The sequence below is a fragment of the Acartia tonsa genome, chromosome 13 (assembly GCF_053477335.1).
Source record: "Acartia tonsa isolate MP-2025a chromosome 13, ASM5347733v1, whole genome shotgun sequence".
Taxonomy (NCBI): Eukaryota; Metazoa; Arthropoda; class Copepoda; order Calanoida; family Acartiidae; genus Acartia; species Acartia tonsa.
Genome location: NC_137272.1, coordinates 15,974,039 through 16,001,755, shown reverse-complemented (window position 1 = coordinate 16,001,755; position 27,717 = coordinate 15,974,039). Strand labels below are relative to the sequence as shown.

General features: G+C 34.3%; 1 protein-coding gene across 1 annotated transcript; it reads left to right on the top strand.

The window, feature by feature from the left end:
* Nucleotides 1–799: 799 nt before the first annotated feature.
* On the top strand, nt 800–27,198 carry LOC145304043 (protein vav-like). Its single transcript, XM_080145803.1, has 23 exons — nt 800–902; nt 1,291–1,396; nt 2,005–2,128; nt 2,419–2,520; nt 3,455–3,695; nt 4,386–4,494; nt 5,648–5,833; nt 11,483–11,597; nt 11,965–12,080; nt 12,446–12,500; nt 13,365–13,445; nt 13,774–13,841; nt 14,332–14,428; nt 14,701–14,740; nt 15,317–15,408; nt 15,692–15,915; nt 16,186–16,305; nt 17,974–18,059; nt 18,440–18,600; nt 19,042–19,112; nt 19,627–19,853; nt 20,590–20,729; nt 27,045–27,198. The coding sequence occupies exons 2-23, from the start codon at nt 1,299–1,301 to the stop codon at nt 27,132–27,134; spliced, it is 2,643 nt and encodes an 880-aa protein (XP_080001929.1). The 5' UTR covers nt 800–902; nt 1,291–1,298; the 3' UTR covers nt 27,135–27,198.
* Nucleotides 27,199–27,717: the final 519 nt, after the last annotated feature.

Genomic DNA, 27,717 nt, shown 5'->3' with positions numbered 1-27,717 from the left:
TATATTGTTTTACTTTTTACCTACATTTATTACATCTGCTTACAATTTTAATGGAAAAATTACAAAGAGAAAATTATGTCATTAATTTGAATGCCGCAACAGATACGTCGCATTTATACATAAGGTTTTTTAATTTATAAAAAGACTTTATTTTATCTAATTAAGTAATTTATTGATTGTTCTTAACAATTTGAATTTTATTTGAATAAGCGGAAAAATAATAGAGTTTTAAGTCTTTTAGGGTTTATTATTATTTACCTTTTTGCTTTCTATAGCCGAAAAAATTCTTTTTTTTGCATAAATATCTGACACCTCTGTCCTACAGAAGTTATAATTCATTTTAAGGAAATTTCTCAGAAATTGACATCTCATACATAATCATATGTGACTTTTTCAAGATTTTTTATGATAATATAATCACTTTTTTTTACCGTTAAAACATAGAAATATGAAAGATTTTTGTTGTTTTTGGCACAAATTGTGAAAATCTGTAAATTATTCGTCGGAATCATTGAAACGTACTTTAAATTTCTATTTCTTCTATCAGTTAGCTTTTAAACGGAATCAAACTAGTTTTAATGATTAATATATCTGCATATATTAGCAGTTAGGGACTCTTTATTTAAAGGGGTTAAATTGGAGCTGATAATTAGCCTAAAACCATCCATGGATTATTGTGAAGCTCCCCGAAAAGGGATCGATCGAGCTTTTTTTTCAGAAATCTTAAGCTTCATAATTTTACTTCTTATATTATGTTGTATATTACACATTGTGAATCTAGGAAAAATAAATATGCATTTTAATTTTCAGACAAATGAAATCCAAGATTGGAAGTTAAAATGATTTTTAAACTTTTATATGTTTAGACACAAAATAATTAACTATCGGTGAGTTAGATAAAGGTAATATTTGGAGTGTTTTTCATCGTACATACGTTTAATTATACACATGAATTCAGGGAGGTGATTGGTTCGAACCTCGGCCCATACCAAGTCATATTTTAAGATGTTTGAAGTTATATCTACCGATCCTGCACTATGTCAAATAGGAGACCTTAAATTGTTAGATCGAGTAGGGGAATGTAATGCCTCAAAACAGGCGCAACTAATTACCATGCTTAGTGAGTTAGGACCTCCAGACAAAGTTCATGCTATCATAGGGTTGGCTGTTTTTGAAGAAGCCCGATAGATTCTAAAGTTAAAACTAACTCCCTGGTACAAAATTAGCCAAATATTTATTATAGACGAGGCATGTAAAATCGATTTATTTTCATTGTTTCTGTTGTATTAGGTGATAAAATGGCCGAGTTATGGCGGCAGTGCGGGGACTGGTTGGTAAGACTCCAGGTTCTGCCAGAAAACCACAGGATTTGCTGGCCTGACGCCACAGTTCAGGAAAGATTGGTTTATAATGTGTTTTAGTGATGGCGTCCCTAGCAATATAGGGAAAAAAACAGAAAAGAGCCTAAAACCATTCTAAGGCTTAAATAAAAAAATTAAATAGCCTAAAACCATCCCGGGACCATTGTGTAGCTTCCCTGATACGGAGAACTCAATTAGTTCTGTAGTTATCAAAATCTTACCTAAGCTTCAGACAAAAAATCCTTACTCCCTTATGTAAGAGGATACCTAACTAAGAAATAAATTTTCTTTGATGGTATGACAAAATCTAGGGCGATCAGGTATACACTACTGTAAATATTGACTTGCCCACTTTCAATTACGCAGTCAAATCAACACTTTGAGCAAAGTCTGTCAGTTATTAATACATGCTCATTATTATTAGCTGCGCCCGTTTATTGGCTAAGGCATTCCAATAGAATAGAACATAATATTAAATTATTAAGAGTTGCTATCGTTTATTGGCTTTGGCTAAGACATTCCCCTTAATCATACATACCAGTGTCAAACTTTAATTGCATAAGTATTCTTATTTATATCAAAGTATCCTTACAACCTTATTTGTGTTGGTAAAACATTTAATATAAACCAATCTTGCTCAGGACCTGGCCTATGCACTGAGAGATGGAGTCCTTCTCTGCCATCTGGTCCACATCATAGACCCTGTCACTCTTGACATGAAACTAGTTAATCAGAGACCCTCGCTAGCCCAGTTTCTTTGTCTCAAGGCATAGCATTGTGTTTCATTTCAATTTTTGACTTCCCACACAAGTTAATATTTATAGTTTTTTCCCGTGTTTTTTTTGTTCAATATTATTTAAAAATTAAGATAATAGGTATTTAGTTATGTTTCTTTCAAATATTATCTTAGTACATAAATCGAGTTTTAATCATAGTAAAAGATTCTGCTATTATTGCAATGCACCATTTGAATACCATTTGAATTGAAAGAAGTCCAACGTTGAATTAAAGAATAAAATAAATTGAAAACTGAGACACAATTCATATTTAATTCTAGAATATCCGTCTGTTTCTGACAACATGTGCCAAATACTTTGAGTTGAAGGAGACAGACTTGTTCCAACCATCCATGCTGTATGATTACTCAGACTTTGCTCAGGTTTATACGCGGTTTCCCTCAAAATGCCTAGTCGAACACAGAACACCCCATCTCCCCATTTGATATGAAATTAAAAATAACGGGATGTGGGTTAGGGGGAGTTTTTAATTTTGATTTATCCTCTATGTTGTTAGGTTAGATTTTGGGAAATAGTTAAGCTACGCAGGGTTAGGATCCTTCGCATAGATTTAACATCAGTGAACCCCCCACCCTCAAATGTTTGTTCAGTGCTTGATAGGCACTTTGAGGAAAAGCACCGGCTTATTTTTGTCAAGTGCGTATTTTTATAAAGAGTTCAGCTTCTCTTTAATAACAAAGACCTTTATCAAATTTTAGGAATACAATCAACAGTTACTATTCAACCAAGCAGAACACACTATTTCCATTTAAAATTTACTTCATTATTGCAGTTTATAGTTCATTTAAGGGGGGAGGCGGATGTGCCCTTTTTTAAAACCAAAACCAAAAGTCAACAAAGAAACTCATCCAAAAAAAAGTTACAGGTCTGAGATTTTGCATGGCAGTTGCTTTATAGGGGTACAATATGGAACTGTGAAGAAACGGCGGCGCAACCGCCGAAAACCGGCGTTTCCCGCCGAATTTTTTTTGCCTTTTCTCGGCGGTTTTCGGCGGTTGCGCCGCCGTTTCTTTACAGTTCCATATTGTACCCCTATTAAGCAACTGCCATGCAAAATCTCAGACCTGTAACTCTTTTTTTAGTTGAGTTCCTTTGACTTTTAGTTTTGTTTTCAAAAAGTGGCACATCCGCCTCCCCCCTTTAAATTAAAAAATTACCTAGGTATGCTGTATAAGTTAACTTTTTGCAGAAAAATGTTTTCAGAATTTTTAGCAGGGGATTCCAAGCAGAATATACACCATAAAGACTTCATTGACTTCAAATTTATGACGCAACAAAAATGTTAGTTTTTTTTAGGTTTTACACACATTATCTCGATTATCTCAAACTGGCCGCGCCCTCAAAAAGTGCGACCCTGGATTTCCCGTGACGGACAGCTCTCCATCCCAGGACGAGGAACAGATCTACAAGACTCTGGAGGATTTGGTCACTGAGGATCAGTACGCGGATTTTTTCAACAAACATTTGGGCGGTGGAGGCGGCAATTATGGCGTCGTCGGCGGACATAACACTATGCAGTATTTTAATATGGGAGCAGGTAAAGTTTTATATTTACGACCCGCGTCTAGGGCGTAAAACGTAGCGCACCTGCTCGTTGTATGTCGGAAAGGTGATAAAATCGAATCTCAGCCCAACACAGCGTCATAAATAAAGACATTAAAAAAGGTTCCTATTGAAGCTATGTCAGGTTTCACTAAGCTAAGTAAATTAATAGTTAGAATAAGGGAGAATGCCTTGGCCATAAACAGATGCAACTAATTCCCATGCACAATAAGGACTTATATTTCAACTGTTAGCGAGATCCTTTGCAACAGTATACACACACATCCTATCACTTTTTATTACGATATTAATTTTGTATTCATATACTACGCCACTAGATGCCTTTAGGGGCACGTAAAATATTTTCTTTTCAAGCAATGTTAAGATCAGCAGTTTACCAAAAACATCCGTTAGGCGGCGCTTTAGACTTATTTTTATTTATTTTTGGCGATTTCTCTTGAATGGGTTGTATTACCCTCCCACCAAATAGCTTTAAACCTTCCTAGGACCTTTGAAAAGCTACACTGTAGAGGAGAACCATATAGGTTCAGCGGTAAGCGAGAACCTTTGGTACAGACAAATAGACATATTTTACTTGAGCACAGGTTAGGATGATACAACTCACTGTTATTTTATCCAAAACTTTTACACTGTGCTACTATTATAATTTTGTCTTTGTTTACAGAGAAAGAGGAGGATATTTACGAGGATCTTTGCTCCTTCAACAGCACCGAAGGACAGCTGGAAATCCAACTGATGCAACCTGTAGAAAAAAGAGATTATATTTTAAAGGAAAACACATTTTATTAACTGCAATGAAATGGATACTTTGAATTATCCAGGGATCTAAGGGATAAGATATTGGACGATGAATTGATATATATACCCAGTGACATTACCGTTTGTACACTACCTTTTTTGTACTAACAAAATTCAGTTTAAGTAACCCAAAGTATCTTCAAATGCAGCCAAGAAAATAAAATTTTCCCCATACTGGCTGGCGGGCAGACAAAGTGAATTACGGAGTAGCTTTGTTATTTAAAATTTCATACATGTTACTTCCCCAATATTTCATATTTGAGGAGTAGCCTTCTCGCTAACTGTAATAATTATCATCCTTGTTAGTAGCGAAGCTACTCTAAAAAAAACAATGCTATGTTCAGACGTTTGTATAAATAAATGTAACTTCTTTTTTATATTTATCTCCATAAGTAGTCACATTCAATTAGAAAAGCAATTTAACAAAAAGGTTTTCTATGATTTAGTGGCTATATTTGCCGCGTTATTAATGGATATTTGTCCTTGTTTCTCTAATCTGACATCTAAATTGGGTCATAAATAAAACTGCTGCACTTAACTAAATTAGAAGCATTATGGGGGAGGGAGAGGACAATCAAATATAAATTAATCCACAACCCTTTCTTCCAGCGCTCTATTTTCTTCGATGTTTAGAAATTTCATAAATGCGATGCTGGGGGGAAATTGATATAATTACAATCCATTGTCCTATCTCTGTAGCCCTGCAAAAAAAAAGGAAAAATAAAAAGAAATGAATTTTATACTGTTGACATTCCACACACCAGTTAGATTATCAATTTATTACAGGGATCTTAAGGGATAAGACAATGGACAATAAATTGATGTAAACAGACATTAATATCTTAGAATATCATAAAAATGCAGATTGGGAGAGGGCATTGGGCTGTAAATTACACTGGTACCCAAATTGTTATAACTTTTATTTGGATCAATAAATTTGAGGTACTTTAATTGAATTCTGATAGGTTGGTTTCAAACTAATAGTATCCGAAAAACTTAACCAATAATTTTTATCTACAGAAGGGGGAATTTTGTTAATATTGGGGATGTATAAGTTATGCATCTTGTCGTTTATTATCTTATCCCTAAAGATCTCTCATGAAAATGTGTTTCTTATTTCATATAGGAGCTAGTCGAAACTGAACGAAACTATGTCGACGTTCTCAACATGTTGAGGAAAAACTTCATCAAACCCATCACATCCATCAAAGACAATGAAAAGAAATTAATATTTATGAACATAAAAGAATTGGGAGAGAATCACGCCGGACTCTACAAGGATATCATGGATTCTGTCACCAAAAAATCTAGGAATCATGTTGAAAAATATTCGAAAATTATAAATTATTTGAAAAATCCTCAAAAATGATGTGAAAATTCTACGAAAATAATTTGAAAATATTCCAAAAGTTAAATAGTATTTGTTTTTGAAGGGATTAAGCCAGAGAGAGATAAGGGGGGGGGAAGTTCTGCCACTTTCGCGTAAACAGTGTGCAGTGGACTAGGTATTGATTTTAGATTATAGGTTATTTAGGATAAAAGTTTACTTTTGGGTATTAGTTCACGTATATTTAATCATTTTTTGAATAGGTCTCCAGGTTCAGGTGCTGCAGGCTGGAAGGTCGTTTCTGGACAGGTAAAAAAATTAAAAAATTTTTGTTTGAAGAGTTAGAGAGCAACTTATAAAACAAAATATGCTTCTTTTTGAATGTTATTAACATATCTGCAGAAAAAATTAAATTCGGCCTCTAGGTTCAGGTGCTGCAGGCCTCCAGGTACACACTGGACAGGTAAAAATTTAAAAAAATTATTTGAAGAGTTAGAGGTACACTTATTAAACCAAATATGCATCTTTTTGAATGTTATTACCATATTAGAAGAAAAAATGACAATCGGCCTCCAGGTTCAGGTGCTGCAGGCCTCCAGGTACACTCTGGACAGGTAAAAATTAAGTTTTCTTATTTGAAGAGTTAGAGGTACACTTATTTAACCAAATATGCATCTTTATGGATGTTATCATCATATTTACAGAAAAATTTAAAATCGGCCTCCAGGTTCAGGTGCTGCAGGCCTCCAGGTACACTCTGGACAGGTAAAAATTAAAATTTCTTATTTGAAGAGTTTGATGTACACTTATTTAACCAAATATGCATCTTTTTGGATGTTATTACCATATTTGAAGAAAAAATGACAATCGCTCACCAGGTTCAGGTGCTGCAGGCCTCCAGGTACACTCTGGACAGGTAAAAATTAAAAACATTTATTTGAAGAGTTAGAGGTACACTTATTTAACCAAATATGCATCTTTTTGGATGTTATTACCATATTTGAAGAAAAAATGACAATCGGCCTCCAGGTTCAGGTGCTGCAGGCCTCCAGGTACACTCTGGACAGGTAAAAATTAAAATTTCTTATTTGAAGAGTTTGATGTACACTTATTTAACCAAATATGCATCTTTTTGGATGTTATTACCATATTTGAAGAAAAAATGACAATCGGCCTCCAGGTTCAGGTGCTGCAGGCCTCCAGGTACACTCTGGACAGGTAGAAATTAAAATTTCTTATTTGAAGAGTTAGAGGTACACTTATAAAACAAAATATGCATCTTTTTGGATGTTATTACCATATTTGAAGGTAAATTGACAATCGGCCTCCAGGTTTAGGTGCTGCAGGCCTCCAGGTACACTCTGGACAGGTAGAAATTAAAATTTCTTATTTAAAGAGTTAGAGATACACTTATTAAACCAAATATGCAACTTATTGGATGTTATTACCATATTTGAAGGTAAATTGACAATCGGCCTCCAGGTTCAGGTGCTGCAGGCCTCCAGGTACACTCTGGACAGGTAAAAATTTAAATTTCTTATTTAAAGAGTTAGAGATACACTTATTAAACCAAATATGCAACTTATTGGATGTTATTAACATATTTGAAGGTAAATTGACAATCGGCCTCCAGGTTCAGGTGCTGCAGGCCTCCAGGTACACTCTGGACAGGCAGTTGTAAGTTGTACATATTTTAAAAAAGATAATTTGATCTGTAAAATATTTTTTTCAGAGTTCTAAAATGAAGAAAAATTTATTGTTCACTGGAAATAAGTAAATGACAAAAGTTATGTGAATATTATTTAGGATAACATTGCAAATTTTATGCTCTAATTTTTTATATAAAGTTTCTTTTCTTTTTCTACATAGTATACCTTTCTTTTAAATAAAAGATTACACATTTGATTTACCTGTCCAGCAGGCTCTTGGAGGCCGCCTACAGCCTGTCTGGAGCCTTAAATGCTATATTATACTAAATTATTATAATTTAGCCATTTTCTTTTTAGAAACCATTCCTATAAATTCAAAAATAACCATTTAGGATTTTTTAACTGGCTACCAACAACCAGCAGTCAACAGGATCCAGGTAAGGTTTCCAAATTAAAAAGTATTAAAAAATATTTTAACTGCCTGTCCAGAGTTGACCTGGAGGCCTCCAGTACCTGAACCTGGAGGCTGATTGTCAATTTATCTTCAAATATGATAATAACATCCAAAAACACGCATATTTGGATTAATAAGTGTACCTCTAACGCTTCAAATAAGAAATTTAAATTTTTACCTGTCCAGAGTGTACCTGGAGGCCTGCAGCACCTAAACCTGGAGGCCGATTGTCAATTTACCTTCAAATATGGTAATAACATCCAAAAAGATGCATATTTTGTTTTATAAGTGTACCTCTAACTCTTCAAATAAGAAATTTTAATTTCTACCTGTCCAGAGTGTACCTGGAGGCCTGCAGCACCTGAACCTGGAGGCCGATTGTCATTTTTTCTTCAAATATGGTAATAACATCCAAAAAGATGCATATTTGGTTAAATAAGTGTACCTCTAACTCTTCAAATAAATGTTTTTAATTTTTACCTGTCCAGAGTGTACCTGGAGGCCTGCAGCACCTGAACCTGGAGGCCGATTGTCATTTTTTCTTCAAATATGGTAATAACATCCAAAAAGATGCATATTTGGTTAAATAAGTGTACATCAAACTCTTCAAATAAGAAATTTTAATTTTTACCTGTCCAGAGTGTACCTGGAGGCCTGCAGCACCTGAACCTGGAGGCCGATTGTCATTTTTTCTTCAAATATGGTAATAACATCCAAAAAGATGCATATTTGGTTAAATAAGTGTACATCAAACTCTTCAAATAAGAAATTTTAATTTTTACCTGTCCAGAGTGTACCTGGAGGCCTGCAGCACCTAAACCTGGAGGCCGATTTTAAATTTTTCTGCAAATATGATGATAACATCCATAAAGATGCATATTTGGTTAAATAAGTGTACCTCTAACTCTTCAAATAAGAAAACTTAATTTTTACCTGTCCAGAGTGTACCTGGAGGCCTGCAGCACCTAAACCTGGAGGCTGATTTTAAATTTTTCTGCAAATATGATGATAACATCCATAAAGATGCATATTTGGTTAAATAAGTGTACCTCTAACTCTTCAAATAAGAAAACTTAATTTTTACCTGTCCAGAGTGTACCTGGAGGCCTGCAGCACCTGAACCTGGAGGCCGATTGTCATTTTTTCTTCTAATATGGTAATAACATTCAAAAAGATGCATATTTGGTTTAATAAGTGTACCTCTAACTCTTCAAATAATTTTTTTAATTTTTTACCTGTCCAGAGTGTACCTGGAGGCCTGCAGCACCTGAACCTGGAGGCCGAATTTAATTTTTTCTGCAGATATGTTAATAACATTCAAAAAGAAGCATATTTTGTTTTATAAGTTGCTCTCTAACTCTTCAAACAAAAAATTTTAAATTTTTTTACCTGTCCAGAAACGACCTTCCAGCCTGCAGCACCTGAACCTGGAGACCTATTCAAAAAATGATTAAATATACGTGAACTAATACCCAAAAGTAAACTTTTATCCTAAATAACCTATAATCTAAAATCAATACCTAGTCCACTGCACACTGTTTACGCGAAAGTGGCAGAACTTCCCCCCCCCTTACACTAGTCCCAAAAGCTGTATAATGACGTTTTTTTATTCGATGGTCTAACAACTTTAGTGACTTATAATGAATTTTAAATGGTGGTTTATTAAATTGAGTGTCCATACCTTTCAACCACTAATTGTAAACTACGGAAGGGGTAATTTTGTGTATAAACATTGGGGATTTATATCAAGAGGGGGGGAAGTTTTGACACATTTGCGTAAACACTGAGTTTTGGCTTTATCTTTGGACTGAGAGGATAGGTTATTAGGGATAAAATCATTCTTATATGATTAATTTTCCCAAGTTTTAAGATTTTTTGGATAGGCCTTCATGTTCAGGAGCTACAGGCCTCCAGGTTCAAGAGCTGTAGCCTGTAGGCCTCCAAGTGGAAATATTTTTCTTTAAAGAGATAGAGGTTAACTTATTAAACAAAATATGCATCTTTTTTGTTCAAATATGTAAATAACATTTAAAAAGATGCATATTTTGTTGTATAAAATGAACTTTTATCTCTTCAAAAAAAATTTGATTTTGTTTTTTTCCTGTCCAGAGTCTACCTAGAGGCCTACAGCTCCTGAACCTGGAGGCCTATCCAAAAAATCTTAAAACTTGGGAAAATTTATCACATAGGAATAATTTTATCCCTAATAACCTATCCTCTCAGTCCAAAGATAAAGCCTATACTCACTGTTCACGCAAATGTGTCAAAACTCCCCCCCCCCCCCCTCTTAGTCGGCCATTGTCTTATCCCTTTAGATCCCTGGATTTAGCACTTTAAAGAAAGTAAATATTATTGTTTGAGTTCTGTTGCAAAGTAAATCCTATTATATAAAGTAGTAAGCTTTTTTTGTTTGTACCGAAGGATCTCGCTAACTGCTGAACTGATCGGGTTCTCCTTTACAGGGTAGCTTCTCATAGGTCCCGGGAAGGTTTTAACTTTTTTCTTGGGGGATGGGACACCTCCAACCCCCCCAAAAAATAGAAAAAGTAATAATTTTTTTCTTCAATTTTTTTTTAAATCTAAAATACGAAAAATTAGGTTGATCAAACCTCGTGGGGTAAAGCCCCTGGAGGCTAGGGTCGAAACCACTAGTATTATATAAACTACAAGTAAAGTTTACTAAAAACGTGTAATGCTTAGGTACATATTTTAAACATTAATAAGTTAAAGCTGTTATGTAAAGCAAAGATATTAGATTAATATATATTAATTCGTATTAATTAAGTTGTAAACCTATCCTATTATATAAAGTAGTAAGGTTTTTTTTGTCTGTAGCGAAGGATCTCACTAACTGCTGAACCAATATGATTATCCTTCACAGTGAAGCTTTTTATATGTCCTTTGATGGTTTTAGGCTGTTTTCTTTTTAAAAAAAAGTGTAGGTATGGTATTAGGCTATTTTTCTGCCCTTCCATATACCTTTAAAAATAGATCCCCTAGAGCTAGGGGCACATCGGCTAGTTTTCTATATTTGAAAGAATTATAATTTAATACCATACCTAGAGCTTTCAAAATATAGTTACTTGAAATTAGGACTCGGGAGGAATCATAATAAAATGATAGGGTAGGTATGGAAACTTGAAATATTAAACCCATTCCCCCCTTATCAAGTTTTGAAGAATGAAAACGTATTAATAGCCCTGTGGGGGCTTTTCTTTGAAGTTACTATTACATAACCAATCTAAATCTAAAAAATCTTGAAAGTGAAACGTTTGAACATTCAACTTAATTAAACAACCAATCAAAATCCACTTAAATCCCCAAAGTTGTAAAGCCAAGGAATAAGGAATCATGATTATAAATTTTTGGGGCTAGTGTAATAAACAACCCATTGTCCCCTCTCTCTCTCTCTCGGTATTCAATCCCCAATAACTTTTTGAAATATCTTTATTGCAATACATACCTACCAATAATATTGAATACCTAATCGTCAGAGATGCTGTCAATTCAACATAGAAACTTGTCGACAGGAAACGAGTTGGTGAAGTGTTTCTAGAACACAAGGACAGATTTCTGCGCTACGGCGAATACTGTGCTAACCTGCCAAAGGCCCAGCAAATGTTGGACCATTTGTGTCACAAAAATGAGGTAAGAAATGGATTTTATATCTTACATTTTAAGCAATACTTGTTTTTTTGTACCGATGGAGCTCGCTAACCAATAACCCAGTATGGTTCTCTTTTACAGGGTATTTTCTCATAGGTCCTGGAAAGGTTTATAACTCTTTTGGGGGTAGGTACAACCACCACCACCCACGAAGAGAATTCGCCCCTAAAAAATTCCCCCTCCCATCAAAATATTAAATTTTTACAATAAAACTTTTTTTCATACCTACTTTTTCTTTTAAATCTAAAATAAAAAATTAGGTTATCGACCTACTCGCCCTTCCTCAAGTGCCCCTAGCAGCCATGTTGTTGAACTACTGATTAATATAATTATCCTTGTTTTTACTTAGATATTTCGTGATGAAATTAGTCGATGTGAGCTGAGTGCCAAAGAAGGAAAATTTAGATTGGGAGATTTACTAGCTGTACCGATGCAAAGAATACTAAAATATCATCTACTTCTCAGGGAACCATTTTAATTACATGATATGTAGGTACCTTGTGTAATTTCTATTAATCTAGTGGTAAATACTACCTAGCTGTATGTTTCCAAATGACAACACATCAGACAACCAACTTTTGATTTGTCTGAGAAGTCCCAATTGTGCATGGTAATGATTGCGCCTGTTTTTGGGCCCTTGCATTTCCCAGACTCTTACTATTTATGTCGCACTCCTGATTTAGCAGGAGAAGAAACCTTTCTTAACGTCTTTAGGTGTTAAGCCGAGATTCGAACCTATCACCTCGTCGACTACATGTTGAGCCACGGTCGCGGTTCTTCTATTTTAACATAATAGCAGAATATTAAAATGTTGTTACTGTTGTATACAGAGAATTATTACAGAATACTCACCAAACCCACGAAGATTACCATACAGTTCATCAGGTACTGTATTGGCAATTTATATCAAAAGCCCTTTTGATTGCACGAAAGGGAGGAGGCTTTTTGAAACCAAAATTACAGGAATTCAACTTAAAAAAAGAGTTACAACAGTGACATTTGGAATGACAGTTGTTTTAAAGAGTTCCAATGTAGAACTGTGAAGAAAAGTTGGTGAAACCGCCGATACCGTCGTTTCCCGCTAAAAAAATTCGGCGGTAGCGGCGGTTCCGTCGCCATTTCTTCACAGTTCCACATTGTACCTCTTTAAAGCAACTGCCATACATAATTTTCGTGCTGTAAATTTTATTTTAGTAGAGTTCCTTTCACTTTTAGTTTTGGTTTCAAAAATTGTCACAATCGCCTCCCCCCTTTATTGTCTGGATTTCCCAGGTAGGTAGGATATACATTAGGCTTTATCATATGATTAGTCCCCCAAAGTTTTAAATAACGTTTTTTTATTCGTTGGCTTAACATCTTTTATCGACTTGTGATTGGTTACTTAGAAACTAGCAGTGTCCAAACTTTTCAGCCATTTATTTAAATTTAGAAAAGTGGTAATTTTGTTAATTACATTAGTTTAGGTGACTTATAAACAGAAGCTAAGAAATTTTAAAAAATGCAAAATATATAAGCTACTAAAAAGCATTCAAGGAGCGGTATGGCTGCTACTGTTATCGACAAAACATGTCTTACATGGGAATCTGCACGAGTAAAATCAAACCTCTATCTTCCATAGCCTCTGAGAAAATCTAAGTTTTGTCAACTTCCTCGGACGGACGGACAGACCGACCCTAGTTAAAGAGTAGCTTGTGCTTCTAAGAGAAGGGAATTGTACTTTGTTTGATTGAAAATAGATTTGCATTTCAGGCCTACGAAACTATGCTAGATGTGTCAGATTTTGTCAACGAAGTCAAACGTGATTCTGAACAACGCCAAATAATCAAGGAATTAAAAATAACATCTCGAAACAAACCTGTATTTGTAGGGGGGTGTTGACACCCCCCTACAGCACGCGACAGCCATTATTCGTGTACGCCATAAGGTTTTTTGTGGGTTTGCCATTAACCAAAATTTGGTTGATCAAGTATAAACTACTCACTTTTTCAATTGCACCTCTTTTATCTGGTGGTCTATTTGTGCATGGTGAAGGAACCTTTTACAAACCTAAATATCCTATTGTTAATTTAAATATTTTTTTTTGTTGAGCCCGAGGGGCCGGCCAACTAAGTATTGTGTTAATAAAAAGAAATGATGTATTTTTTAAAAACTACAGGAAATCCACGAATCTATAACAGGATGGAACATGCCACCTGCAACTGAGCTATGGGATTATGGCCGGCTCAGGTATGTCATTTTATTTTAGACTAACGGTTGTGCCCTTAGAGTCTCTAGCCCCCCCCGGGCCCCCCCACCCCCCCACACTTTTCAATTGTATGTCAGAAAATCAAAAAATGAAATAAAAATTCAGTGTCATTTTTTGGTAGGGGAAATTTTTCTTGGGAGAATAAGCAATTTTTGGACCTAGGAGATCCATATCAGTTCGCGGTTAACTAGATCCTTCTCTACACAAAAACAGAAAGACCGAAAGACTGAAATTCTGTTACTTTTAAATAAGGATTCATGATTGTTTGAATTTCCCTAACAGTAAAGTTAATTTAAATGAGGTTTTTTTCCCCGGAGGTAGGGGACAAATTACACTGGTACCTAAAGTTTTATGTCCCTTTTTTTATTCGTTGGCTTCAAAACTTTAGGTACTTACATTTATTTTTATTGATTGATAATAACAATAACCTAATACAAAACATATAATACAAATTACAATAATAATATTTAGGAAAGATTCTGAGCTTAAAATCCAGTCGCACGATACAGCCAACAAAAAAGTTAGATACGTTTTCATCTTCGATAAGATGGTCCTCATCTGTAAACAGGTAGACATCATTTATAAATATCAAATAAAAGACAATTGTGGCCTCTAGAGACACTTAAGTTTGGGGGTGGGGTGTATTTGTCACCTCCCCCTGTTTTTTAGGGGGGTCTTTTTTTGGAGGCGATTTCTCTTGGCTATATTCTTCCCCAGAACAGTTTTAAACCTTCGCAGGACCTATCAAAGGATACATGATAGCCTTTTAGGTTCAGTGGTTAGCAAGACCCTTTTACTTTATTTTTAATACCAATTTTAACTTCATAATGTATGTTTTAGGCCCGAGGAGACCAGTATGTATACAAAGACAGTCTCAAGGAAAGTCATTGCCCCTAATAAATCCGTAACTTATCCTAGAATTCATTTTGTTAAAGTTCAAAGTTCAGAGCTTAGAAGTAGCGAATCTGGTTAGGATTCAAAATACATGTCGTCCCTCCTGCTTTTCAAGATAGACATCAAATTTTTTTGGCCAGATTCCTATGACTAATGGGTAATCATAACCTATATAACTCACCTTGTCATTGTATCCATAACCATGAGAGTGATTTCTCAGCTGCTTTTTGAAATAGACTTTCAATATTTGTAACATTTCCCTAAGACAACAAAAGACTTGTTAATATTCATATCTGTTCGTTAACGGATATAAAGTCCACAAGTGATTTTCTTTTCTATGTGTTTTTTTTTATCTCAATGAATAAGACAATAGATGCTAAATTGATATATATAGCCAATAATGATCAACAAAAATACCTTTTCTCTAAATTAAAATCATTGGCTGAAAGTTTTGTAACCAACCAATCAAAATACCCAAATTTCGAGCCCACCAATAAGATAAAGTGGTTATTAAACTTTGGGTACCAAAAACTAACAGGCAAAGACAATGATTGGCTACAGGTCCAAGACTACAGGATGGAGGATATCTCATTCAGAAGGTTGACAGTACCGAGGGGAACTCGGTGGGCCTACAGCTTCATGCTTGTTCATAAGGTTAGTTTCATAGTTTAGCCTTAGTCTCTTAAAGGCCTCTAGGGGCACTTAATGGTAGTATAGGGGAAGAACCTGCATTTTACATTTTAGTGTAAAAAAGAAAAAGCAAAAAAATATTGGGGGGATTTTTTTTGTGGGGATGATTTCTCTTTGATGTCTGAAGGTTATAACGCTTCTATGGACCTATAGAAATCTTCACTGTTAAGGAGAATCATATTGTTCCATCGGTTAGCAAGATTTTAAGTTACAGACATATTGTTATATACATAAAATATTTATTTAGGATAATCTGCATGCCTACACCTTATTCGCGCGCACAGAGGAACGTAAACGTGAATGGATCGAGGCGTTTGCCGACGCGTTAGATAACGTGATGCCCGGGTTGAACAACCCTACCGTCCATACTGTGGAGATGCATACCTTTGAACAACCCTGTAGTTGTGCTTACTGTAATAAGCTACTCAAGGGGTTGTTCTTCCAGGGCTATCACTGTAAGAGTTGCAATAGGTGAGATTTTGTATGAGTACAGCTTCTCTATATTAAATATAGCGTTTCGAAGTCCACCTAAAAAAAGTATTTGGAGGGGGGGGGGGGGGGGGTTACACTAGATATTCGTCTTGTAAAGTACTAACAGTTTTGATTTGGGTTTTTTAGAGATAATTCAATCAAACCTTTTTCAATAAGTCGACTGTTACCCCAATAACAATACTTGATCGTTGTAACGAAATCAAATTACTGGGTAAAGATTCGTAGACTGTAATTTTGTTGATTTTTCAGGCCTATGCACAAAGGGTGCATAAGTTACCTGTCCAAGTGTTGTGGTAGCCAGCCCCCCGTCCTGCCACCCAGACCACCATCCATCCAGCTTCCTAGTCATACAGCTGATTCTGCTCACAGGTACATAGGCGTCTTACGGTTGGGATAAGGTAAATGGATGTTAACCCCAATCAAACTTTGAAACCCCTGATTTTACTACCTTAAAATTCTCTAAAAAAATATATTACCATCCCGCAAACCTCTGATGCCCTTTATTTTACCTCCCCCCCCCCTCCTTCAAAATAAAAGCTTGAACGTCCCTGCTGAGTTATATATTAATTACTTTTGTAATACAGAAATTAGAATTGAAGTCTATCCAAAAAATACTTTAATTCAGGGTACTTAATATAGGCATACTTACATCTTAAAACTTGATTCTAACACAAGCCTAACTTGACGATAAGAGCTCTTTTTTGGGACGGACGGATGAATTGACCATTAATCTAAAAAGAAACAGCAACTTTTAAAAATTTTATTTACTAGGTAATCGAAAGTTTATTTTGTTAAAATACTGTACTTCAATTTACTGTAGGTACTTTTAAAAAGTATACTATTATTACTTGTTGAAGAGCTAGTTTCTAATCAGCTTATAATCGTACTTGTTTAATGTTTATGAATTTTTTAAAAATTGTGTATTGTGAGAAATAAAAAAATAGAATTGTCCTTGATTGATCAATCATTCATCATTTCCTACTTTAATTTGATAAAATCAGGAATATCAATTTAATTATTTCAGTATTAAGTATTAAGTGTAACTTTTTAACGGGGAGGGAGGGAACATTTGGCTGTTAATTACACTAGTACCCAAAATTTAAAAACACTTAGGTATATCTTATTCGTTGTCTTTGAAACTTCAAGTACAGTTAGTGAATTGTGAGTGGTTAATAGTTTAGGTATTATTGTTCAAACATTTCAACCAAAAAGGGGGGGGGGGGTTAATGCAACCAACTCGTAATTGAAAAAACCACCAAGTACCTTATGGATCAGGTCCTTTACATGCCTCTGTCACCATACACTTTACTCAATCATCTTTAAGCTATCCAAAGTATAATCTGTAATAAACACATAATTTAAAAACCCCGAATGGATAAATTCACACTCTGGAATGATGATAAAAAGTTGAAACCATAAATGCAAACCATAATCAAATAAGACAATAAATAACACTGCATTTAAAACATAATTCAATATAATTTTATTAACATATAAAATTAAACAATAAACAGATAGGCAGACATCATCTTGATCATCCTAAACATGATACATAAATATATAAATAACAGATATCATTACAGTAATCAGTGAGCAAATGGCACTTTGAATTCGAATTTTGATCTGAAATTTTGCATGAGTAATCCTTGGTAGGTCTATTTTCCCTAAATCGAACAAAAAGTTGGAAAAGTAACAGCTAACAGCTGGCGTCTCAGCCGTTTAGCCATTTTTTGATATTTTCAAGGCAAATCATCACGAAACCTATCTCTTGCCAAATAGCTTTCATGAAAGTACCTAGCTGTAACCAACATATTGGATAACTAGGATAAAGATATTTATTTAACTTGTTGATTTATTAAATTTCGATTGTTTGGTTCATAAAGTAGAGTGTCAAAATGTTTCAACCAATATTTTATTTTTTTGTTTACCATCTTTGGGGTTGTACATCAATTTATCATCCAATATTGTATATGACTTATCCCTTAAGATCCCTGTTGTAATACCTCTTCCTAGAAAGTACCCCTTGTTAATATTAAGGTTGTCAACAAGTTCAGTGCTGGAAATGAATGGTCAGTCCACAACAAACCTAAATGGGGAACACATGTCATTGCCAGCTAATTTAGGTAACATGTACTAGCGGTTACGTCCCTAAAACCCTCTAGGGGCACTTTTAATTAAAATTTTATTTTAGAAGTTTTTTTTTTAGTGACTATTTCTTTTGGAGGGTTGAAATTACTCTCCCCCCCCCAAAAAAAAAAAAAATATTAAAACTTCCCCGGCATTATAAGAAGCTTCACCACTGTAAAGTAGAATCATATCAGCCTGCGGGATCCTAAGGAACGGACAGACACACAGACGCAAATCCTGCTACTTTAATATAAGGTCATGTACTTTTTTCATATGTATTTACTTTCTGTCCATAATAATGTTCATATATGACAGGGAATGGGATTATAGTATACAATAAAAAGAATCTTAAATTGAGAACATATCCATATTTAAGGTTTAAACAATATGGACAACTCTACCAACAACAACAACGGGGTTAGTGATGGCCCTAAGCCTATGTTGCCCTCTCTGACCGACCTGCCCTCCCTCTCAATGCTGCACCATCCCGCGGCTCAGCCTAGCTTCGACCCGGACTATGTAAATATCAAAATGGAGGTTGGTATTTTATTCCTATTCATTAAGTATTTAATTTTGTTTTATCTAGCACAATTAAACTTTTAAATGAATTATGGAATCATGGAATGGATAAACGGACAAAGTGCGTTAAAAACAGATGTTTAGTTGTCATATCAAAGAAAGGAAAGAGATATAATATGCAAAAACTAAAAAGAAAATCATGAAATCTTTAAAAAAAATAGGTAATGTTTATGACTTACAGACTAGATGCGCATGTATGTGGTATAAAATCTTCACTGAAATTCCAGCTGTCTTTATCTTTAAAAGCAGCCGAGAAATTTACATTTCCCTCATAGCGTTACGGACTGACAAACTGACAAAGTTGTTTATAGAATAGCTTCGCTGCTACAACCAAACTTTTTTACAATGTAATTTCGAATATTACTGCGCTATTTCAGGACACAAATATTCTTGTTCTAGGAACATTCTTGGTATGTTGGAGATTTGGACAGAGAAGGAGCTAATACCAAGCTACAGAACTATCCAATAGGAACATATCATGTGCATTAGTATTTTGATACCTAGTTATTTATGATTCTTAATAATTTATTTCATTTAAACACAAATAACATGAAACAAACTATAATATTTTTGGATTTTTATGTTAAAATACAGAAATTATTCAACATTACACAGATAGTTATGTTTTTAAAGTTCGGTTGATGTTTTTTTGTTTTTAAAATGATTTTTATTTCATGTAAAAAAATCATTCACAAAATAAGTAAATAAACAAACATTTAACTAATGAGTACAAGTTATTATTATAGTTATAACACAATGGGACAAAATCATGATAAGTTAGAAGGGTTTAAAATGATTAATGTTTATGAGATTATCAGCAACACAATGTTACAACATAATAATATACAGGCAAACTATAATTGTGAGTTTGATCTTGTGTAACATAATATGATAATTACCAGATGATAGTTATTTATTGCATCGTATTATAGACAGCTTTTCCAGATTTATTAAAATAAATACTAACGCATGTAATGTGGTAGGTACCTATTTGGTGCGAACCCGTGTGCAGAGCGGGGAGGTGGTGGGCCACGCCATCACCCTCCGTACCATGGACGGCTCCAAGCACATCAAAATTAACTATGGCGACGATCTTAACGGTGGCGGGACAGGCGCCGCGGTGTATAGTTTGAGCGACAGCCGCAAGTTTAAGTCAATTGTGGAGCTAGTGTCGTATTTTAACTACAACAGTCTGAAGGAGTCATTTTCAGGTAAAACAAACTTTCGAATTCATGAATACAAAGTAGAATGATATCTGTCCGTTTGTCCTCTTACTTGAGCACTTTAGGCTATGTCACTAGAGGTAAGTGGTGTGGGGGGGGGGGGGGGATTGAATGAAGTGTACCCTTTACTTTTAATTTTAGTTTAAAAGAAAGAGTACCTAAAGTTGGGGGGGGGGGGGGGAGCGTTTTTTTTCTAGGGACGAAGTATGGGTGAAGAACCATATCACATAATACTTGCCTGGACCTATAAGAAGCTTTATTGTTAAGAGGTATATACTATATACACAGGTTCAGCGGTTAGTGAGATCCTTCAACTAGCGCAACTACCTTATGATTGTCGATCAAAGTCTGTCCTCTTATACGTGGATTGGATATTGTGACAGGGGAATTTTGTCGTCAATTCAAGTTGCTAAAATAGTCCTCAGATGTTAGTCAATACGTTCCTCTATGGTCGGGAATTGGAGGGGAGCTATTAGACTATATATAATATTAATAATATGTATATAGCTGGGAGAAATATTTTATCAGGGTATGCAAGAATCTCTCACAATATCCACATATTCTACATTCAAGTGTTGTGTAGCCGCTTGATTTTGATGTGGCTCCGGCTCGGCGGAGCCGCCTCTTTAAAAACGGTGTCGAAGTGGCTCCGGCTAAATATGGCGGGTCAGGATCCACAACACTGTAGTATATTATTATTCATTAGTAATATCATATGTTTCAGGTCTCGATACCACCCTGAAGTTTGCATACAAAGACCTAACCCTAGTGAGAGCCAACTATGACTTTACCCCTGAACAGGCAGCCCCTAATTTGTTGCCCCTCAAAGCTGGCGACGTTCTGGCAATTGTGGGCAGTATACAGGTAAGATGTTTTGGTAGTTCAGCTGAGATTTTAAGGGATAAGACAGCGGACGACTACTTGATGCAAGTATCCAATGATTATAATCAAAACGTTGGTTAAAAAAATTGTATCAGTGTCCAAAGTTTTTGAGCAATTAAATAAAAAGCGTAGTAATAAAACTTTGGGTACTTGTGTAATGTACAGTCCAATGTCCCATCCCTCCCTGTAGTGCCTACGAATTTTCCTTTAACTCAGTTTCTCTATAATCAATTCCCATCAGACGTATTATAATTCACTGTTATTTTTCTTTTTATTGCTCGCAATGAAGTTCAGTTTTCCTGTCATTAAATCCACCAATTCAATGTATTGTATCTTATATTGAAAATATTTTGCAAATTTTTGGTCGCCAATATTTATTATCGAGCTATGGAATTTTATTCAGAAATTCGGTGCTTTCCTTCAAAGTGCATATCGAGCACTAAGCTCCCCTCTTTAAAAAATAATGGGCAGTTTTATTCCGATGCTTTAATCCATTTGGGGTCTCTTAACCCTAAGGGACTACTCAGTACTCAATATAACCTAACCTGACCTTAACTGACAGGAAAAACTACACCCCTTAATTTTAATCCATTTCAAAATATGTCGTAAGGTTTTTTTTGTGCTCGAGAAGACACTTTAAGGAAAATTACCTCTGAAATATTTGTATATTTACCATATAGAATATAGATGGAATATTTTCAATGTTTTAGAAATTATATAAATAAAAATTTTATACCTACCAGAAACGTAGATCTCAGGGTCGAATGTGCAGGTTTTTTTTAAATAGAGGGAGGAGGGATTGATAATTGAACAGATTTTGTAATAAAGGCATTAAAGAGATATATCTTTGTCTTAATAGACAATAACCACAGTTTACTATGTATGATTTATCAACAAAGTAAAACAACAAAATACTTTACCTATTGAGTTAAAAAAAACTGTATACTTGTTTCATTTGTTCCAGTTGAGGGGAGGGGGAGGGCGGATTTGACACGTTTAAAACCAAAACTAAAAGTCAAATGAATTCAACCAAAAAAGAGCACTGAAATATGGCATGACGGTATCTTTTAAGAGGTACAATTGCTATGCCAACTTTCAGTTCTGAACTTTTTTAGTTGAGTTCCTCTGATTTTATGTTTTGGTTTCAAAAAGTGTCACACCCGACCTCCCCCTTTTAGAGAAATTTTAGCATTCCATGATGTTTTAATTGTCCTTGATCTACGAGATCACCCGTCTTCTTAAAAGAATAGTTCTTAGATAAACCTATTTTTAGAAAGGGGTAAATTTAATTGTTTTTGAGATCTTATAGGACACATGGACTGATACTAGATAGACATCTTTATAGCTTCTTTGGTGTTAAGTGCATATGTCATTACTGTTTAGTTATGTAAATTATTGCGTTATGTCAGGGAGGCAGAGGACATTGTGCTGTAAATTACACTGGTACCCAAAGTTTTTTAACTATATTTCCTTACTGTTGGCCATAAACTTTAGGCACTTTTATTAAATTGTGATTGGTTGGTTGTAAAGTAGTAGTGTTCAACCCTTTTTGTCAAATAATTTTTACAGAAGGGGTAATTTTGTTTTATCATCATTGAGGATGTATGTCAATTTTTCATCCATTGTCTAATCCCTGGTGTTAAGTAATATTCTAAGAAAAATTAAATAACAGACAAACAAATATTTATCTGTCTTATACAATAAAGAATATCATTATTGATAAGAATCAGGGAACTAGGGATGGGACAATCCTTATATATTTTAACCCATTGTTTAATGTTTTGTTAACTTTTGTCTTTGGTAACTTGTTGATTTTGGGGGGAAGTAAGGGTTTAGATTATTTTTTTGTTATTGTCTTTTCCCTCCCTAGATATGAATATTCAAAGAAGTTTTGCTTAAGAAATCCATGGAGGAAGGGGTCCATGAATTGTAAATATCACTTGTAGCCAAAGTTTTACTTATAATCGCTTTATGTTATTCGGAGGCTTTAAAACTTTGGGTATTTACATTTTTTTTTGAATTTTGATTGTGTGATTCTAAATTAGTAGTGTCCAAACTTTTCAACCATCAATTTTGATTTCCAGAAAGGGTTATTTAGATTATTATCATTGAGGATTTACATTAATTTATCTTCCATTGTCTTATTCTTTAATATCCCTCAGTGAACAATTCGGATGGTGAATCAGTTCCGCTAAAGATATTGGCTCAAAACTGCAAGTCAAGTATTTTATTAGCAAAACTGTACCTGAAATTCTTTTCTTTTTAATTAGGTAGCCCCTTCCTTAAGTATTTGATATTTTACTACTTAAGTAACTAGTTACGCTCCCTAAAGGCCTCTAGGGGCACTAAAGGGAAGTAGGAGTCGACCCTCCACTTTACTTTATGGTTTTTTTAGAAAAATTTAAAAAAATTGGGGGGTATTTTCCAGGGGTTATATCTACTAAGAGGTTGAAGAAAATCTCCCACAAAATAGTTATAAACCTTACCTGGACCTTTGAGAACCTTCTTTGTATACAAGGATTGTAACAGTTTGCTAATATGTAATACAATATAACAAGGAAAAATAAAAGGGTGTTCGAATTCGTTTTCCTTGTATGATTAATTACACCAGAAAAAGATTGAATGGGGAGTTGTTTCATGGGATTTGTCATACCCAAGGATCTAAAGGGATAAGACAATGGCCGATAAATTAATGTAAATCCCCAATAATGATACATAAAATTACCCCATCTGGAGATTACTATAAGTGCTTGAAACGTAAGGACATTCAACCTAATGAACCAACCAATCAAAATTCAGTGAAAGTTCCTAAAGTTGATGAGGAAACGAATAAGAAAACGTTGTTATAAAACTTTGGGAACGAGTGTAATAAATAACCCAATGTCCCCTTCCTACCTGTGTCATACCCCCGTACAATACAATGCAATGGGGAAAATGTACGGGGAAAACTTGATGAAAATTCTGTGCGTATTTTCTATATTGTTGAATTTTTAACGGAAAAGCGACTGAAAGTGCTTTGCCTCGCAGGGGAGGGACAGTTATTCATTTAATTTTGTATGTCAATTAGCGGCTACATACTTCTAGGCGGGGATCTAAAGGAATACTACAATGGCCCATAAATTTATGTGCATCCCCAATGATGATACACAAAATTACCCCTTCTATAGTTTAAAATTAGTGGTTGATACGTTTGAACACTCAACTTTATAAACCAACCAATCAAAATTCAATAAAAGTCCCCAAAGTTACAGGAATCATAATATCACGTTTTTAAATAAAAAAGAAACATTTAACCAGTCTAAATTAACGGAAAGAGGTTAACGTAACGTACGCACGGACGTGTAGACCCTAATTATAGAAAAGCTTCAATTTTGATAAGGCAGAATTAAAGAAGTGGAGAAGATCTTATTAAATCAGAAAGAGAAACAAACATTAAATCATCAAAATTATAAAAAAAATTGTCAACATTTGTTCGTGTGCGAAGTAGGAGTCGCGTAAGTACATTGTTGCATTTTCGTAAGGCCTCCGTTTTCTTTCTCTCTATCTCTCACTCAATTTCCTCTTTCTCTCTCTGTCTCTCCTTCTTCCTCTATTTCTCTCTATCAAATTTCTCCCTAACCCACCTTTATTTCTCTTACAGAAATATATGTTTGTCCACTTCTAACTTAGTTTAAGATTCACCTTTAAATGTGTAATATCTTTATAGAAGTGTATTTTTTTATAATATATTCAAATTGTTAAACATAAGTTGCTGTTATAGAAAAATGAAATATACAATTTTGTGTAAAAAGTGATCTTGAAATAGAGTGAAAAAAATCCTCGAAAATATTTGTGACAAAATGTACAGAAGGAGATTGTGTACAGTTTGATTTATTTCTTAGGAATGTACTCAAAAGACAGGGACATGGTTCCTTTAAAAACAAGGATGACAACATACATAACAGCTAAGCTGTAGAATAAGACGGTATGACGTATAAGCTGAATATTGATTTTTAAGTCTAAACTAAATTTTTCATGAATATGCAAATACAGGATAATGTTTTAGGACGTACTTACATTTTTAGGACACGATCATGGAAATGCTCATTTTTATGTCTATAATATTTTAACTAATAAAAGTCTGTTGCGAAGGATCTCGCTAACTGCCTAACCGATTTGGTTCTCCTTTACAATAAGCTTCTTATAGTTCCAAGGAAGGTTTATAACTATTTTGGGGGATGGTATCTCCATTCTCTGAAAAGAAAATGACCCCTATGAAAAATGATCTCCCCTGTTTTAAGAACTAAAACTTAAAGTAAATCGTTAACTTACCCCACACCCCCCATTACCTAAGTGTCCCTAGAGGCCTCTAGGGGTGTAGCCGCTAATGTACTATAGCTAGTTCATAGTGTTGTACAGAACACATAGTACAAACTCATGTAATGTGTGGTGTGTAATCACTTTCCGTAGAGTTTCATTCGCATACTCTTTCATATTTGTAAAAAGTCGTAATGGAAAATAAAGGAGGGGCGTGGGAGTTAGGGAAAGATGAAGGGTTTTGTCGGAGCGAGAGAGGGGACAATTGGCTGTTTATTACACTAGTCTCCAAAGGTTTATAATAACGTTTCTTATTCGTTGGCTTAACAACTTTGGGGACTTTTACTGAATGTTGATTGGTTTGTTTATAAAGCTGATCTAGCGGTTAGGAGATCTTAAGCTTCACAAATACAGACAAACACCCTGTTACTTTTAAATTAAATGGGTAGGTATTAACCTACAAATTATGAACAAAGAAAATTGCAATAAATAATGATAATTATCAAATCGGTGTGTTTTAACTTCCACGCATTATGATATTATCAGAACTGCATATTATTTTATCACAATAGCAATATTATCTTTTATTTAGTTGCTATTGTGTACTAAATGCGAGTATAAAACATATGTGTGCATGTAATATTGTGCGGAAGCGAATACCCTACATAACAAACTTAACCATATATAACTAGGATGGTATAGGGCAATGAAAAGTAAATCAGTCTTTACTCCCCAATTCTGTGTGTATCATAAAGATGACCGTATCGTCCTAGTAATTATACTGAACTAATATTGACGGACAGACCTATCTTAGTTATTAGGTAGCTCCTCTAATTACAAATACATATATATAAATCAATAAGAATAGTTATTTCTCGCATCGTATTATAAACGGCTTTCCGCGGTTATAGAATGTACAATTATAAGGTTAATACCAGTTTTTTTATCCCCGAGGTGCCGAAGGCACGGTCTAATAAAACTGGTTTTAATCTTATGATTGTACATTTTTATATTCGTAGAAAGCTGGATATAATTCGATGCTAGACATAGTTTTTTCGTATGGATGAGAACCGGTTCCTATCCACCGGATTCGAATGAATACGAGAAACTGCAATTATAAACTTTAAATATACACAAACGCCAGGAATCTAAGGGATAAGACAATGGACGATAAATTGTTATATGCATTAATTTTAAACAAAATTACCTCTTCTGTAGATTAAAATTATTGGCTTAAAAGTTTTGACACTATAAGTTTGAATCAACTAATAACATCTAGAGTATAAGTGTTATTTATTGTTCAATGTTCCCTCCCTTCCTGAACACATGCACACGAATACACTCATATACACATACTCTCACACACACACACACACACACTCATAAACTCATACAAGTAGTACAAATGCCCAAAAACTTAAGTTTACACCGATCGAAAATAACTTAAAATGTTATTGTTCATACAGCGTAGCTTCTCTATAATTGTAGTATTTGTCAGGGAGGGAAGGGATATTGGACTGTTATTTACACTGGCACCCAAAATTTTTTAACAATGTTATCTTATTAGTTGGCTCCAAAACTTTTGGTACTTTTACTGAATTGATTGGTTAGTTCAAAACTAGTAGTGTCCAAACGTTTCAACCAATAATTTTAATCTACATAAGTTGTAATATTGTTATATTGGGGAGGTATATCAATTTATTTTTAATTGTCTTAACCTTAATATCTCTAGTAAAATTATTAGTTAACCAAAGTGATAATAATATCTATTAATACTTGTTTAAAGGGTCTTTTCGTTAATTTGGGCATGTTAGAATTATCGTATTGATTCAAACTTGGCATGGTGATTCATGTAGTAGTTGGGTTTTATTTGGAATGTGTAGCAACTCTATGCATGTCGTTATCAGAAAGTTCTTACGTCCATTTCAAACATGCTGATTTCTATCCTATTAATCTGATATTTTGAACAATGATTCACAATTGTTTTATTACTTTTCTCAGGGCAGCACAACTGGTTGGTTGAAGGCCATCAAGGTGACAAAAATAGGATATGTTCCGAGCGGATACGTGGCTCCAATCACTGAGATATAACAAGAACGACTACAAAACCTTTCTGCGGGATTAAAACCGGTTCTGAACACTACTGAAAACATAAGTATCGTATGGTTTTATAGAAGTTGTTTTGTCCTTGAAAAATTTATTTTTGTTGAAGTGACCTGCAGACCCCCGGGGCCAACAAAAAAGGGAATTTAGTAAATTTTAATTTTCTCAGCCACGGACAACTGTCTTTAATACTATCCGATAAATATGAATTGTGCATTGCGTTCAGAAGAAAAAATCAGGTATATATCTAAAAAAAAGATTCAATTGTAAATACGATTAAAGTTTTTTTTTGGCAATTTACGGTTAAAGGACATACAGCCAATTTAATTCCTATTATCGTATAACTAATTTAAATAAATAAAATTTATTTGAGGGCATTTAAATATTAAATTTGGTATTTAAAGTACAGATTTTTAAAATGTAAAATTTATATTTTTATTATTTGTTTACAATTTGATATTTGGCATTTTAATAAAAACTTTTCCCGGAGAAAATTTAGATTTTTAAACAAAGTACAATTTTAAAATTATCCTTAAAGGTTATTTATACGTTGATATATACTTTTATCGTT

Bases quoted from the DNA above. Each gene is read 5' to 3' on its own strand.
- LOC145304043 (XM_080145803.1), top strand. From the start codon at position 1,299: ATGGCCGAGTTATGGCGGCAGTGCGGGGACTGGTTGGTAAGACTCCAG. The intron at 15,916-16,185 runs GTGAGATTTTGT...TTGATTTTTCAG, and splicing joins CACTGTAAGAGTTGCAATAG to GCCTATGCACAAAGGGTGCA. The intron at 19,854-20,589 runs GTAAAACAAACT...CATATGTTTCAG, and splicing joins TCTGAAGGAGTCATTTTCAG to GTCTCGATACCACCCTGAAG.